At 31.8% G+C, this 17,121-nt stretch overlaps 1 protein-coding gene across 3 annotated transcripts in view; it reads right to left on the bottom strand.

Moving 5' to 3' along the window:
• LOC130896627 (heterogeneous nuclear ribonucleoprotein K) overlaps positions 1–14,219 on the bottom strand; it is a 30,054-nt gene extending 15,835 nt beyond the window's left edge. The window contains exons 1-7 of one of the 3 annotated variants that reach the window (XM_057804830.1): positions 13,996–14,194; positions 7,302–7,473; positions 7,151–7,251; positions 5,484–5,540; positions 2,758–2,801; positions 624–696; positions 14–124 (exon numbers count right to left, since the gene is read on the bottom strand). In XM_057804830.1, coding sequence (XP_057660813.1) covers positions 14–124; positions 624–696; positions 2,758–2,801; positions 5,484–5,540; positions 7,151–7,251; positions 7,302–7,314 — 399 coding nt within the window. In that variant the 5' untranslated portion in view covers positions 7,315–7,473; positions 13,996–14,194. Of the gene's footprint in view, positions 1–13; positions 125–623; positions 697–2,757; positions 2,802–5,483; positions 5,541–7,150; positions 7,252–7,301; positions 7,474–13,995 lie in introns of those variants that run through there. The other 2 variants (XM_057804832.1, XM_057804831.1) reach the window with 2 other exon arrangements.
• Positions 14,220–17,121: the final 2,902 nt, after the last annotated feature.

Raw genomic sequence — 17,121 nt, 5'->3', positions numbered from 1 at the left:
AAAATTTTCTTACCTCGCGTATTTCTTTGATTTTTTGTCCTCCTTTTCCGATGACGCATCCAGCTTGACTCTGATGAATCATCATTCGCAAATCTAATTCGTTTCCATTGATACTGGCCCCGTTCTTGAAAAATATTTCACATTAACCCTCAATCTTCGATAATATATAACATCACCTGGTCCTTCGAGCCGCGTATTTTTTATTAACGCGCCACATAACATTATTTGGCCCTTCGAGCCGTATATGTTTAGAAGGCTCGAAAAACCGGCGTTATTATAAATATTCGACTATTAGAACTATTAAATATACAAGGTGTGATTAAAATGTACGGGGTTTGTCCATAAAATAAGATTCCCATGTTTAACGCGAATTACCAACTTGCTGACCTCAAGGATCATCCCGCTGGGGTCCCCAACCGTTTCCATCAGAGAAACGCATGTGGTGAAACAATAAAATGGAGTCTTCGTCTTTCAGGGCTACCACCATGACAAGAATTAATCCTGTTGCGGACAGCTCGCAGAGGCGGAAACAGGGTGGAAGCGAGCTAAGCTTTGTTTCCAGAGCCCGCAGGTCTTTGGGGGATCTTATTTTATGAACAACCCTTGTTATATATTGGACTTACTTCTTCCAAGTTGGGTACAACGTCATTAACGATGTTGCAGACGGAATCCATGTCCGAAGACAGCGTTAGAAGCCTGTAAACAGACTCTAGTTTAATCTGGGTCGGTTAATTGTTGGAAATTGAGGTGGTACGAGGTTTCCAAGAAAAGTTTTTGTATTTATTTGATAGAAATTTGAGTAAAATGGATTTGTGAAGAAGTCCACGCAACTAATGTGGCATGTCTCACTAGAAAAATTTTGGGAAATCGACGAAGGATCATTTTTTAGAGGCAAAAAATTTATTTGGAGCTAATTTCCATGAATAACATTTTGTAATAACGAAATACGGTTTTAAAATATTATCGAATAACCCGATTTTTGTCCTACTAAATTTTTTCGAGACATATACTTTGAAATGTACCAAAAATACCGTTAAATAATAGCGACACAACCATTAGAGCAAGACGACTCACGTTGGACACGGAAGCAAGCATATTAAAAAAAATTCCGATACCTCAATTCACCGTTAGAGAAAATATAGAGACGTTTGAGTATGTAGTATACTGTATATGGTACTATATTTCAAAATTCGTCTTCTCCGTCGTGAGGAATCATTTCTTTTTTAAAAGTTTTTAAATCAAAATTAAATTGAAAATCACGTAATGACCAACCCAATAACCCGATTTAATCCACATTGAACTTTTCCAAGACAGTTTTCCACTATTAATTTCGTATTTCTTTCGAATAATAGATGGCAGTGTATCTAGATTGAAAATGAGTTGAAAATCACGTAATGGCCATCCTAATAACCCGATTTTATTCATATTGAACTTTTTCGAAACTCATTTTTTGTATTTTTCTCTAATATTGGATAGCAGTGTATATAGTCACAAATTGAGTTGAAAATCACGTAATGACCAACCCAATAACACGATTTAATCCACATTGAACTTTTCCAAGACAGTTTTCCACTATTAATTTCGTATTTCTTTCGAATAATAGATGGCAGTGTATCTAGATTGGAAATGAGTTGAAAATCACGTAATGGCCATCCTAATAACCCGATTTTATTCATATTGAACTTTTTCGAAACTCATTTTTTGTATTTTTCTCTAATATTGGATAGCAGTGTATATAGTCACAAATTGAGTTGAAAATTACGTAATGACCAACCCAATAACCCGATTTTGTTCACACTGATTTTTTTTTTGAACAATTGCTTAGGAAAGTGGAAAATAATGTGTTTTTCGAGTTAGTAGTAAAAACAGATATTTCAACGAAACTTAATATATAAAAAATTTGAAGACAACTTCTGTATTTCCCCTCGTAGCAACGTTATTTTTTAATCATTCTAATACATTTCAGGGCATTTCTCAAAAATAAATTTTACCTCATCGAATTTTGAACGCGTGTTAAATACAGGAAATATTTATTTTTAAAAAAATTTACTTGAACCTAATCGGCAAAAAGTTTTTCAAAAAATAAAACCACAAGTATGTACCATTATTGTATAACCTGCAAGGAAAATGTAAAAATTTGCCAATTCGTAATGGAAATATAAATTTTTCATTCATGTGACTCAATTTGAAATTTGCTAAAAAAAAAACTGTTTACTTTATATTGAAATAATTTAAATTAAATTCAAATTGATTCACATTTTAAAAAATTTTTGATCGATATTAAGACTAGACTAAAATATGGGAACCTGTATTGCCACCTAGCGGACAATCCGGCTTAATGCTGGTTGCACCACTCGTTTATAAGGGTTGTAATTAAAAAAAAAAAAAAAGACACAAGATTAAATTTCAATAATAAGTTTCATAATATGTAAACTATGTTCCAACAAATGATAATTTCGTAATTAATTTGTTTACAGCGTTCCATTTTATCAAACGTTATTTTCCGATTTTTGCCAGCTATATTATTAGAGTTTTCGTAGTGGGATTGTGGCAAAATTAAACAAGAAAATGTACAAAGTTTAATTAATATATTAGAGTTAGTACACTTTGGTGTGTTTAATTTTGCCACAATCCCACTCCGGAAACTTTTCTATTAAAATCGAATGAAGGAACACAATAAATCGAAATTTTGTATTTGCAGTGCAACCAGGGCCGGGGTGAGCACAACTAAAAAGAGATTTTTATTAAAGTGTTTACCGTTCGGGGCCCGGGCAATCAGGGACAGTAATGGATGCTTTGTACTGTAGATGGTTGTTGTAGTTCACGGCAATGGCAACAAAATGGTGGAATCAGTCGGAGTTGGACACAGGGTGGACATCACGGCCAGGGACAGAAGACATTAGTTAACTTTTATTGGTTGAATATGGGGGTGCTTCGATTTAGATCGACCGTCATGTTATATTTGATAATCGCACGTGAACTATCTTCGGTTTCTTCTAGGGAACTAGATCGTGTGCCAAATCTTCGGGGGATATTTTTGTTTTGGTTTTTATCGAACGAAATTCAAATGCGATTCGTCAAAAACATTTTTCGGATGGTCGATCTAAGAAGCACCCTAAAGCTGAAATTCGGGATTAGTACCAACGGTACTCCTGATATATTCTAAACATAATGAGCCTGTTAAGATAAAGTTTATTTTTTAACTATTAGTAACTAAAACAAAAAACTGATATTTATCAGCGCGGAACGAACACCAAAATCTAAAACTTAAAAATTATTTATAATCTTTAATTTTAGAAATGTATTCAACCTAAATAATTAAATGAAAGGAGCCCAATGAATAATCAACAGTACAGATAAATTATTACGAGTACGGACCTGTATAAATTAAATTTTACAACAAATCTAATTCTAGATACGTCTCGTGTTAAATTTATTTTAAAAAAGGAACGTAGTCAAAAAATTTTGTTATTTTTTACGAAAATATCTTCTCTTTTTGAAAAAATACAGGGTCTGTTCAAAAAGTAGTAGGTCAAATTACGAAACGGTACAGAACAGATTCCTGTCGATTAAAATGTACCTACGTCCTTTGATATATAAAAAGAAACGATAAAATAAATATAAGCAAAGAAAAATTATTAATTATGAACAAAATGGAAGAATCATTGTTTTGTATAGACAATCAAAAATTATCTGTACCGTTAATAACAGATTTGGTTCAGTAGATAAAGTACAATCTCTGCTACAATAAATTTCGGTAAATGACGTTAAATCAAGCGATATGGCAACACTGGAGATATAAAACTCTGCACCTGCGTGGCGGCAAATATTGACCCAGTTTCCCCCATTTTTCATCGATCAAGATTCGTTCGTGATCTTTCTAAAGTTTCTCTTTTTGTTTAATATTTTGGTTTTTAAACGAGACAAAAAAAATTAAGATTTTATTTTATATTTAGTAAGAAAGATGTCGGTACGTGTTTATGAAACCTCGTCCCTATTCAAGAAAGTATGAAAAAGTTATTTCCTTCAATAAAATAGGAAGCCGACCGATTTCGATGTATTTGGATCTCTTCGGCACAGTGTAACACCAAACGGAAAAAAAACAACAGACAACGGTGATATTAAAATTGTAAGTAAATATCAAACGCCATCTCGGATTTCTATTGAGAAACATCAATCAGGTTATACAAGCCATACTCGCAGATAAATATGAAAGAAAATTCAATGGAAATACGAGGCTCTTCGTATGAATTTTCATGTAGCTTTAGTTACAACTTCTTATTTTTTTCGAAATGATTTTCGTAAACAAGTGAATCGGCGTAATTAATCGACCGGTTTCGATGTATTTGGATCTCTTCAGCACAGTGTAACACCAAACGGAAACAACAGACAACGGTGGTATTAAAATTGTAAGTAAATAGCAAACGCCATCTCGGATTTCTATTGAGAAACATCAATCAGGTTATACAAGCCATACTCGCAGATAAATATGAAAGAAGCTTCAATGGAAATACGAGGCTCTTCGTATGAATTTTCATGTAGCTTTAGTTACAACTTCTTATTTTTTTCGAAATGATTTTCGTAAACAAGTGAATCGGCGTAATTAATCGACCGGTTTCGATGTATTTGGATCTCTTCAGCACAGTGTAACACCAAACGAAAAAAAAACAACAGACAACGGTGGTATTAAAATTGTAAGTAAATAGCAAACGCCATCTCGGATTTCTATTGAGAAACATCAATCAGGTTCTACAAGCCATACTCCCAGATAAATATGAAAGAAAATTCAATGGAAATACGAGGCCCTTCATATGAATTTTCATGTGGTTTTAGTTAAAACTTATTTTTTTCAAAATGATTTTCGTAAACAAGTGAATCGGCGTAATTAATCGACCGGTTTCGATGTATTTGGATCTCTTCAGCACAGTGTAACACCAAAAGGAAACAACAGACAACGGTGGTATCGAAATTTTTAGTGAATAGCAGACGCCATTTTGACTTCCTATTGTGAACCATCGATCAGGTTATTGCGGATAAATAAAATTTAATGGAAATACGACGTACGCCAAATATATTTTTATGGAGTTTTAGTTTTCACATAATTTTTTTCGAAATTAATGTCTAAACAGGCGAATTAGCGTAATTAATCGACCGGTTTCGATGTATTTGGATCTCTTCAGTACAGTGTAATGTCAAAGTTTTTTATGTGAGTTAAAGAAGGTAATTACGTCACAAAAATCTGACTGCTCTTCAAAAGGAGAAAACAGCTGCTTTCTTGACCATATGCAACTACGGATATTGAATTAGAATTTTTAAAACGAGTCTAAATACGTCTGACGGTTCGTGATAAGTTTGAATAAAATATAAGTCGATTCAAATAAGATTTGTCTTTATTTTCTGAACCAATTCTATATTTAAATCCTTTTTTTCCAACATTTGGATAAAATAGTAAATTTTACTACCTAAATATTATAAATACTGACCTGGCTTCTCAATTTTGTGATGTTTTGTCCTCCCTTACCAATAATTGACCCTGCAACCTGAAAGTTGAGAATGACACACGTCAAACTTGACAAAAAACTTTTTGGTAACATTTGACAACATTGCATATTTGATTCGGTATATTTACAATTTTTTTTTCAATTCACATAATCTAGTCTCGAAGGAGACGAACTATAGAAGTGGCAACCTTGTAAATGTAAGAAAGCACTATTACAAATTAAATTTCTATATGAAATTCTGAGAGACTTTTGACTGCGTGTCTCTTCGTATTCCCGAGTGTGACGTCATCGATTCTATAAATAATATAAATTCTACTGCACTGTTCATCATTTTTTTTTTCTACCCCTTTTTCGTCTTCTATTTTACTGTTCCGACAATCGAGTCGCGTGACTCTCTTCGGGGAAATCAACATTTTTATCGGGAAACTGCGAGAATATGTCGTGAATCAGAAGAGGTAATGGCCCGGAGACACGAAATATTTGAAAAATGGCGAATCCCCAATATCATATTAAGAAAATTTAATCACTTAAAATCGATCAAAAATTTTTTTCAAAATGATTATAATTCGTATTTTATACGTCGATAAAGTCAGTTTAGAAAATGTCTGCGTTCATTTCAGACATTTCGTTATAATACCGATTCTACTACACTGTTGTCAGATCGTTCTTTTTTCTGTAAAAGTGGAGAATTTTGAAAGTGCCGTAAATTTTATTTTTGAAATGTGAAAAAAAAGACAAAATGAATGATTTGCGAATTAAATTAATTTTTTAGAATTTCGAATACAACTTCCATTATTTTTATATACATTCGATGTAGTAACGAGTTCGAAAATATTCCCAATCCCATTACATTGTTGTCAGATCTTTTTTTTTTGACTAGAAATGTAGGGAAATAAAGAAAAAGTTAAGAGTAATTAAATAATATCGCAGAAAATGTGTTTATGGTTTTTAATATCACCGATCTAATAAAGATAGTTGCCAAATCTTCAGTTGCTCAGGCAATGTAGGGAAATTCAAAAATTATTTACAGAAAAACTGAAAAAAGAATGAAATGGCAAAAATAATATTTCATCAGATTCAAGTGCAAAAAGAGTCAATTATTTTTTAAAGGACTGCAATTTTGATATATTTGCGGTTTTTAACAAACATAATCTTATAACAACGTTGCCAAATCTCTAGTTTTTCTGGAAATGTAGGGAAAATCGAAAAATACCCATCAAATTAATAGAAAAAGCAGAGAGTAGATTTTTTTTATATCTGCGATCTTAGAACATCGTTGCCAAATCTATAGTTTTCCTTAAAATGTGGGAAAATTCAAGATTTATATGTGGAGGGGATATCAATTATTCAAACAATGACTGCACTATTTTAATTCGTTTTCGATCTAGCAATATATTACTACAATGTTGTCAGATCATTTTTTTTTTAGGTAAATCAATAGATATATAAAAATAATCACTGAATTTTCAGAAAATTCGAAAAATAACTAAAACAAAAAAACGTCATGCACTTATAGTTCGAGTCGATTATTTCCAAAACTATTTTTGATTCTCCTGGAATTAGTAAACTACCGAATTATAACACTGTTGCCAAATTTATATTTAAATACTAAAAATTTCTAAAACATTCCGGATCCTAATATAATTTACCTTGCTGGGAATAAGTAAACGAACTTCTTCATCGCCTCTACGTGATCTTTTTTGCGGGGAACCCATGTCGGCGTCAGCTCCTCGCTTCATGGCTACTCTACCTGAAAATGAAATTGCGGAAAACTAGGAAAACACTCCAAGTATCAAATACCTCGATAAAACATAATCAAATGAACTTCTATTAGTGCGTAATTCAACAATTAGATCGTGCGATCTGCGGGTATACGAATTGGAAATAGAAACACTTGTTGCTGGCCCCACTCTACGACACCGCATACCGATGAATCTGATTCATCGTTTCTTGAGGCCACTACATAAAGTCGCTACAATCCAAATGACAAGCGCGTAATACGAAAATGTAAATATTTCATTCCGTAGAAATAGATTTAAATCGAATCAAATCGATTTTTTTTTTTTTGGTAGATTTTATTGCTCTATTATTATTTATTCAATAAATTCTTTGGAAATTTGGAAAATGGTCGAGGACAAATATCATTTCATATGTGATTCGTATTTCAAAAACGACTGCACTATTAGTTTTCATACATTTTCGATTTTTAAGGGACTTGTAATAACTTTATTACACAGTTGTCGGATCATTATTTTTTTCGCAAATGTAAGGAAAATTGAAGGCAACTTAAATTTATGAAAAATAGGGAAAAATTACTAATACTATGAAGAAAAACGCCATTTTCTGGGATTTTTTTAGACTTTTAAGTGTCTTGAAATATTTCTAATCTCATTACAGTGTTGTCAGATCATTCTTTTTTATCGGAAATGTAGGGAAATACTTAAATTTATGAAAAATTGGAAAAAGTACCCAAACTATTTAAGAAAAACGCCATTTTCTGGTATATTTTCGACCTTCAAGTGCCTTCAAATATTCCTAATTCCATTACACTGTTGTCAGATCATTCTTTTTTTGTCGGAAATGTAGGGAAATACTTAAATTTATGAAAAATTGGAAAAAGTACCAAAACTATTGAGAAAACGCCATTTTCTAGGACATTTTCGACCTCCAAGTGCCTTGAAATATTCCTAATCCCATTACACTGTTGTCAGATCATTCTTTTTTTATCGGAAATGTAGGGAAATACTTAAATTTATGAAAAATTGGAAAAAGTACCAAAACTATTGAGAAAAACGCCATTTTCTAGGACATTTTCGACCTCCAAGTGCCTTGAAATAATCCTAATTTCATTACACTGTTGTCAGATGATTCTTTTTTCATCGGAAATGTAGGGAAATACTTAAATTTATGAAAAATTGGAAAAAGTACCCAAACTATTTAAGAAAAACGCCATTTTCTGGTATATTTTCGACCTTCAAGTGCCTTCAAATATTCCTAATTCCATTACACTGTTGTCAGATCATTCTTTTTTTGTCGGAAATGTAGGGAAATACTTAAATTTATGAAAAATTGGAAAAAGTACCAAAACTATTGAGAAAACGCCATTTTCTAGGACATTTTCGACCTCCAAGTGCCTTGAAATATTCCTAATCCCATTACACTGTTGTCAGATCATTAATTTTTTATCGGAAATGTAGGGAAATACTTATATTTATGAAAAATTGGAAAAAGTACCAAAAATATTTAAGAAAAACGCCATTTTCTGGTATATTTTCGACCTCCAAGTGCCTTCAAATATTCCTAATCCCATTACACTGTTGTCAGATCATTAATTTTTTATCGGAAATGTAGGGAAATACTTATATTTATGAAAAATTGGAAAAAGTACCAAAAATATTTAAGAAAAACGCCATTTTCTGGTATATTTTCGACCTCCAAGTGCCTTCAAATATTCCTAATCCCATTACACTGTTGTCAGATCATTAATTTTTTATCGGAAATGTAGGGAAATACTTAAATTTATGAAAAATTGGAAAAAGTACCAAAACTATTCAAGAAAAACACCATTTTCTGGGACATTTTCGTCTTCCAAGTGTTCTGAAATATTCGTAACCTCATTACACTGTTGTCAAATCATTAATTTTTGTCGGAAATGTAGGGAAATTGAGAAATACTTGAAATTATTCATTAATATTTATAAAAAATGTGGGAAATCATCAAAACTGTGACAAAAACCGACATTTTATAAGATTTATATTTAGATTTAGTCAATTATTTTAAAACCAATTGCATTATAATTCAAAAAACCCAATTCAAATTTTAGTACCCTATAAAATTAACAAATGAGGAACGAGGTTGAATTAAAACAAAAAAAAAAAAAAGTTTCATAATGGGTGTTAAAAAAATCTACGAATGACCTTCAATTTCAAAACGCATTTACCGAAAGTTGGCAATTGAAATTTCGCATTCAGGTCATGATGATGATATAAGAATTATATCGATAAAAAAATATTAATGAGTCAATCGGGTATTAACAAAGATTTAATTCAACGATACCCACATTCACTTCATACTATCAATTTCCTTGGAATCCTTTCATTGTTACGATGTTTATGAAGCGAAATATTTATGTGGGATCGATATAATTATTGATCGGTATAAACAATACCTCGCAAGGTCGTTTCAAATTAATAAATTATTACACCTGTATTTAAAACACCCCAAACGAGAAATAGTTAAGTGGGAGGCATTTTTTGGCTTTCCTCCAACGAAATTAAATAATTTGGCACCAGAATTTTTTTATTTTCTTTAATTTTGGATATTTTATATAGGTTTTCATCGCAACATTGAAAAAATAGATTAAAAGATCAACAATACGATAAAAAAAATAAAAATTGCGTTAACTAGCTACGAAATATATAAAACAAAAAACAAATTCAATAAAAAAGATTCAAAAATTCTTGCGTGTGACTAAAAACAGGATTAAAGTATCAATATCTCGTTACACTGAAAAAAAAAAAAACTTCGACTGAGCGCTATAAATTGTTACAAGAAGCCGTATCCACCAGATTTGGCACCGTGCGACTTTTTTTTGTTTCCGAAGATAAAAACTGCTTTGGGAGGGACCCGATTTGAGTCGTTTGAAGAGGTAAAGAAAAAAAACGGCGGAGCTCTTACCAAAGAAGACCTCCAGCACTGTTTGGATCAATGGAAAAATCGTTTGGAAAGGTGCGTGGCGAGGGGAGAGGAGTATATTGAAGAGGAACAAACCCCTTTTCGTAACCAGTCTCGTTATCTAATATCCCAGACCTACGGCTACGGATGTGCAACGTTTTGTATCTTTGCCAGATCGTCCTCAATCGCTTTGTTGATTTCGTCCATCCAGGTCTTCCTCTATTTGTCGTTCTTCATGTAGTCTTCATTCCCGAACTATCTATATAATTGATATATTGTTCTACAAGTTTCCGTCGTTTGTAACTTTTTACTGTGTCTTTCGGTCTATCTTTTCCGTTTCGATCGAAGTACCTCGATATTTTTGAACCAAACAACTGGAGATGATCCGACAATTCGTTTTTGCCTGACACGTCGTGGTGGAGAATGATTCCTCTTCCGCGATTCGTTTCCTACTTCTGGCAAAGCCGAATCCGTGCCCAATCTTGCGGTATATCAATTGCAACATTAGTTTACGCACACCATCGATGTTTCCTGGTCGATTTTGAACGACCTTCGCGAAATTTATCTACGACCACGATCGATTCCAGATAAATATCAAAAAACGGTAGTTCGAGATGGTGTTCCGAGTACGTTCACTATTAAAACTGTCAAAATTTATTATAATTATGTCAGTTTTGACGTATTTACATCAATGTTGCCATATCTCAAAACTTCGCTAACATCCTTCGTATTTTTCGATTTAATTGCAGTTTTCTTTTCGGTTTATATGGAAATAAATTTTATGCACATTCAGCGTAACGTCAACCTTAGCATTAATTACCTAATTTAGACTGTATTACGTAATAATAAATAACATTAAAACCAAATTTTACGATAAAATCCATAAATAGATTATGCAGTAATAATAAGTTTATCGATTTGTTAATCGTGTGCCGTAATTACTCGTAAAATGATTTTTAAGGTTATTTAACAAGAAGAAGCTCTTATAAAGTCCGTCAAATCGATCTACGACACGACGCCATCAACACAAATATCTTCATCTTGGAAGGCAACAACAATTTGAGGTCCTAACCTAACCAAACGCGTCCGCAATGTTTTTACGAGATGTAGGTGCTGCCCATAACGGCAATAACCCAAAAATTTATTAAATCCGGGCACTTGGAGATGGAATGGTTCGAGGTAGACAGGCGGATGCATTCGCGCCGGAATTTGGTACCCAAGACCAAGAAACCACACCACAAGGTTGTTGGAATGTCCCTACCAGGACAAAAATGTCCATACAGAAGACAAAATCGATGATGAAGACAATTTTTGACGTTTAAAAACCTTTGCGCGTCGAAAAGAAAAATCTTAAATCATATATCGGTGAAAATTGAGGTTAAACTATACAATTATCATCTATAAACATCAAACGCTGGATGGATACATGAAATTAAAATTTTTTTAGAGCCTATTTGAGCTATTACGACTTTAAACTTTCAAGTATTGAATCACCGCGCGTTGCTCGACACGATCCTACCAGTTTCTCAAATTTTACTATCGGAACGTTTGTATTCTACATTTCGAAAAATTGATGAGATACGGTGTACAATTTGAAAATTTGACCAGGTATCGAACAGGTGGTGTATACGCGTTTTTCTAATTATTGCGAGTTTTCTTATCGCTATCTAAACATTGTGTTAGCATTGCGTCAATAACTAGTCGTTGATATACGCGGAAAGTTTTTATTACACCGATAAATAACCAAATAAATAGAAAACATTCCGAATAGGTGTTAATTTGATGTTTAATTATTATTATTAATAGAAAAATATCGGCACAAATCCGTGAATTGTATTTGTTTTGGCGTTTTAAACAAGTAAAAGTTCGTTGACATCTAGATGAAAGTCGTTAAGACAAGTAAATGAGAACCGGGTATAAATCAGTTTTTTCCTTAAAAAAAAAAAACGATATCACCGGAAGCACCTTATGTCTATCGCAATAATTTTACTCGGAGAACGTCTGTAGGTATGTGTCAAGTCAACTGTCATTTGTTATTATGTCAAAATTGCTGTACGCCGACTGATATTTGGGGTACGTTTCTTACATTCGGAATAGCCCTCGTATATTGAGTGAAACATTGTTTTATCATTTTACATATGACTTCAAAACACTTCCGAATGGACTACACATAATGAATCGAGTCCAATACGTGGAATTCGAGGAAAAAACAACCCTAATTGAAGAAGAAAAAGAAAATATTCTTTCCGTATCGAGCAGCATCCCAGATTGATGCTCGTGGATATAAATTTCGCTTTTATAAAGAGATAATTTCCGAAAATTGAGCAAATTTTGAGACTGAGTACCCTCTCTTGGCCCTAATAACACCTTTTCCATGGTTTCAATTTATTCGATACTACCCCATTCTTTAGTTAGCACAGTTTTTAGGGTCTGATTTCGATTTAGAACCCAACCAACTCGATTTTTGCTTCCCCAAACCATCCAGGAGACCTCCTCCACGATCTTTCTCTAAGTCTTCTACAGCTACCAGGTAAATTCGGCTTTAGTCTAAGATAAGAACGAAACCCCGATGTTCGTAGATTCAATTAACGTGTTTTCTAGCCGTGCTCGGTGGGCCGTGGTTCAATTTGGTTGCCTTAAGTCTTCTTCTGACACTCCTCGTATTTCTTTGACTTGGATACCTGTGAAGGTGCAATTTCTAATCGATGTAATGTCCGTTTCAGATAGAATTCCTGGTTGCTTTCATCGGAGAATATGTTGGCTAACTGATAATAGTGGGTCAGGTAGATAACCTTTCATAAAGGTCAGTTACCCCTAATTACAATAAAAAGGGTGGTTGGAGATCATAATATATTGTTGAACTAAGGGCTCTAATATCAACAATTTAGTGTTCACTGACGATTTTAAGGGTGTTGATTTTTTGCTTACTAGTGTATATTGAATAACAAAATTTAATCTTATATTCAAAATTATTTTGTTATTTCATATATTTTGCACCGTATCAAATTCGGTATTCATGATATATAAACAAGGTTCTAGAATTATTTTTCAAAACAACTTCTAAAAGGTTTGTATATACGTTGTAAGTTGATATTTTCGTTTGATAAACTAACTAGACTTTCATTTAATAATGTAGAGTAAAATCAAAAAATAATGTGTATAAAAAAGACGTACATTGTTTTATTAATAATTTCCGAAAAACAGCGTTTTGTTAAAAATCATATTAAACAGAAAATAATTAAAATCAGTAAAAACAAAAAGTGAATTGAAAGAAATATAAAATAAATAATCAAAAGAAGATGTTGACTAGAAGAAGAAAAAAGAAGAAACCATGATATTGGAATAAATATTAATTAATTAAAGGTAAACAAATTTTCAACTGACCCCTGTACAATCACCATTCGAATCTTATCAACTTTTTTTATATCAATTCTTGTAAATTACCCTCACCGAACGAAGATAATGGAATGGTTTTGTTACTAAATTCCCTGAATCAACACTGAAGAAAAAATAACGGGAAATGAACAAACCCAAGACAAATAAATCGAAAACGAATTGTATAAATAAAATGTTGATCGTCAATTTTATGTATTCAAAGTATTTTAAATGGTAAATTTTCAACAGATCATATTATAATAAGACATATAGTCCATTCTAAGTCCTCTTAAGAAAACAATAAATATTACGTACAATGAGACAAACTATATATACTATTCAAGTGTTTTCTAACCTTACTTTTCTACAAAACCTATTCCACATTTTTTCCCGATCCACTTTTTATGTTACCTCGCTAATCAAATTAAAAACTACGTCTACTTACTTAAGATAAACTTAAAATGGTTGCCCAATTATATAAAACACTAAATAGATACACATCAACTATTTATAACAAAAACTTCAATTAGGATATTATCTCGTTATGTGTGATGTACTACACTAAAAAATTTGAGCAAAATTATTTTAAAAACTGTACAATCGTGACTTGCTACGAACATAAAATGTGAGACTGCGGTCGAGGTTAGAAGCAGTCGTTCACATTGGATTTATCGCTTCGTACAGCGTTGCCAAATCGTGAAAAAAATTATTGTATATAAATTTGGCGGTAAATTTGAACTCCCTGATTTATGAGTTTAACATCAGACAAAACTTATTAATATTTGGTATATAGACAAGTTTACGTTACGAAATTTTCGTATAATTCATTATATAATATAATATTTAATAACACAATCGATAAAATGAAACGATCAATTAAATTACACGCGACAGGTAACATTTTCAATCCCCTATTTATGTAACGTGAAAAGTTCACGTTTGATAATTGATATGGAATCAATATGAAAAGGATTCCATAATAAAGTTTATTGTTTTACAAACAATAATTTTTGTTGTTACGCATTCGACGTTTATTATACGTTTTATAAATTTAAACAAAATCAGTTTAATTATTAAAAATATTTTATAACGCAACAACGTTGCATCCCCACGACTTACAGTCCGTGGTAATAGATCACGTGATTTTGCACACGGTACGTATTTGTTCTTGGCGGGAAATTAACAACTAATTTACCGATGATGTGAAGAATTTTAATTAACGTTTACAAATAATAAAAAGACTGGAAATTATATGAAATCAGTTTTGAGACGGTACCACAAAAGATACATATACAGGATGTCCCACAATTTACCCTATGTAATTTCGAAGATTTTTTTTACTTTTCGATGGATTTGAATACGACAAATTAGAATTTTTTTGTTGAAACGCCGTGTATATATTGATAATATAAAAAAGAGGTCACAAAAACACTGTTACTTGTATAATAAGAAGATTGATATTTTTATTAGCAATAAATTTCGATTCTACGATCGATGATTAGGCCGTTTTGAAGATTTGTAAGCCAGAGCGAATGTATTTAATTAATTGAAATGATATTAAGGAGTGTTCACACGTTTTAATCAAATTAGAAAAGATATTTTTTTATTAATAGGCCGGATACCAGCCGATTTTCCGTGGAATTTTGATAATCAAGGTCGATTTTTTTGAAAATTGGTATGAAATCTACCCTGTACCGAAGGAGATGAAAATTTATTCGAAGCAATCTCGTAGGTCGAAAGATTGATTAATTCTAAGGAACTTTAACTCTATAAAAATTTTTTCTGGCGTTGGTACTTTTTGAGTTATCAACTACTTTCAATTTTTTCGTTTTTCATGAATAACTTAAAAAATTTTCATTTTATCAGAAAAATCGTTAAGAACAAAAATGTGGGTAATAAAAAAACAAAAATATTTATTTTTTAAGTACCTCTATAAATTCAATAATAACTGAATTATTGCTCGTTGAAATAGGGCTATTTTTGGGGAAAACATTTAACCTCAAATAACTTGAAATTGATGAAATTTTTGTAAAAAACTCAATAGATCTTTTTCAAAGTACATAGAAAAACCTTTAAAATGAGCACTGTCAAAAGTCTTTTGCATAAGAATTGACTGATTTATAACAAAAATGAGGTTTCTTGTTTATTACAAATTACGAAAAAAACTGAAGCCGGTCCTGTAATAGTTTGTGAGTCAGTGCAGGTTAATCTAGCACCTGATTTAACCGAAGATAAAATGATTGGAAGGTTAATAGAAAAACTACGTTTAAATCATATCGAAATGTGGATGGTCAATTTTATGGATTGGACGGGGACATCCTGTATAGCGTTTAGCCCTAAATAAACTTGTAAATTGGATGATGTCAAATATGAAAATTCATTTTACTTACCCTAAATGAAAAAGTGGATATCGCTCGATGGATTTCCAACACTCTGAAACAAAATTTCTCTGTCAAATAAACTAATAGTCAATTTGTTTGATTGAATTTTCCATTACTGCCGCTGTTACTATTTTAGATTGAAAAAAATTTCACAATATAAATTTTTTTTTCGTTTACAGGCACTATTTAGTTCCAAAAGTATCCTTAAGAGATAAAAAGATCTTGCAGTAGTTCTAGAAAGAATTACGAGCAAATTTTGGAATTCAAGGATCCCCTTATCAAATTTAGGGTACCTTATGTTACCCCTTAACCTTTTTTTTTATTTTGACATTTTTATTATATTTGAAGGCGATATTTTTGTCTAATAGACACTGATTGGTTCCAAAAACATCCTTAAGAGATAAAAAAAGACTTCAGGAATTTTGGAAAAAAAATAGAGCAAATTTTGTACTCACGGAACCTCTCAATCAAATTAAGGAACCCTATGTTACCCCTTAACCTTTTTTTTTCGATTTTATGACATTTTCATTAAATTTGGAGACGATATTTTTGTTTAATAGACACTGATTGGCTCTAAAAACATCTTAACGGAACTCTAAGTTACCCCTTAACCTTTTTTTCGATTTTATGACATTTTCATTAAATTTAAAGGCGATATTTTTGTTTAATAGACACTGATTGGTTCCAAAAACATCTTAACGGAACTCTAAGTTACCCCTTAACCTTTTTTTCGATTTTATGACATTTTCATTAAATTTGGAGACGATATTTTTGTTTAATAGACACTGATTGGCTCTAAAAACATCTTAACGGAACTCTAAGTTACCCCTTAACCTTTTTTTCGATTTTATGACATTTTCATTAAATTTAAAGGCGATATTTTTGTTTAATAGACACTGATTGGTTCCAAAAACATCTTAACGGAACTCTAAGTTACCCCTTAACCTTTTTTTCGATTTTATGACATTTTCATTAAATTTGGAGACGATATTTTTGTTTAATAGACACTGATTGGCTCTAAAAACATCTTAACGGAACTCTAAGTTACCCCTTAACCTTTTTTTCGATTTTATGACATTTTCATTAAATTTGAAGGCGATATTTTTGTTTAATAGACACTGATTGGTTCCAAAAACATCCTTAAGAGATAAAAAAAGACTTCAGGAATTTTGGAAAAAAAATAGAGCAAA

The sequence above is a fragment of the Diorhabda carinulata genome, chromosome 7 (genome assembly GCF_026250575.1).
Source record: "Diorhabda carinulata isolate Delta chromosome 7, icDioCari1.1, whole genome shotgun sequence".
In the NCBI taxonomy this organism is placed as follows: Eukaryota; Metazoa; Arthropoda; class Insecta; order Coleoptera; family Chrysomelidae; genus Diorhabda; species Diorhabda carinulata.
The sequence above is the reverse complement of the archived record's forward strand: the minus strand, read 5'-3'. Positions and strand labels throughout refer to the sequence as shown.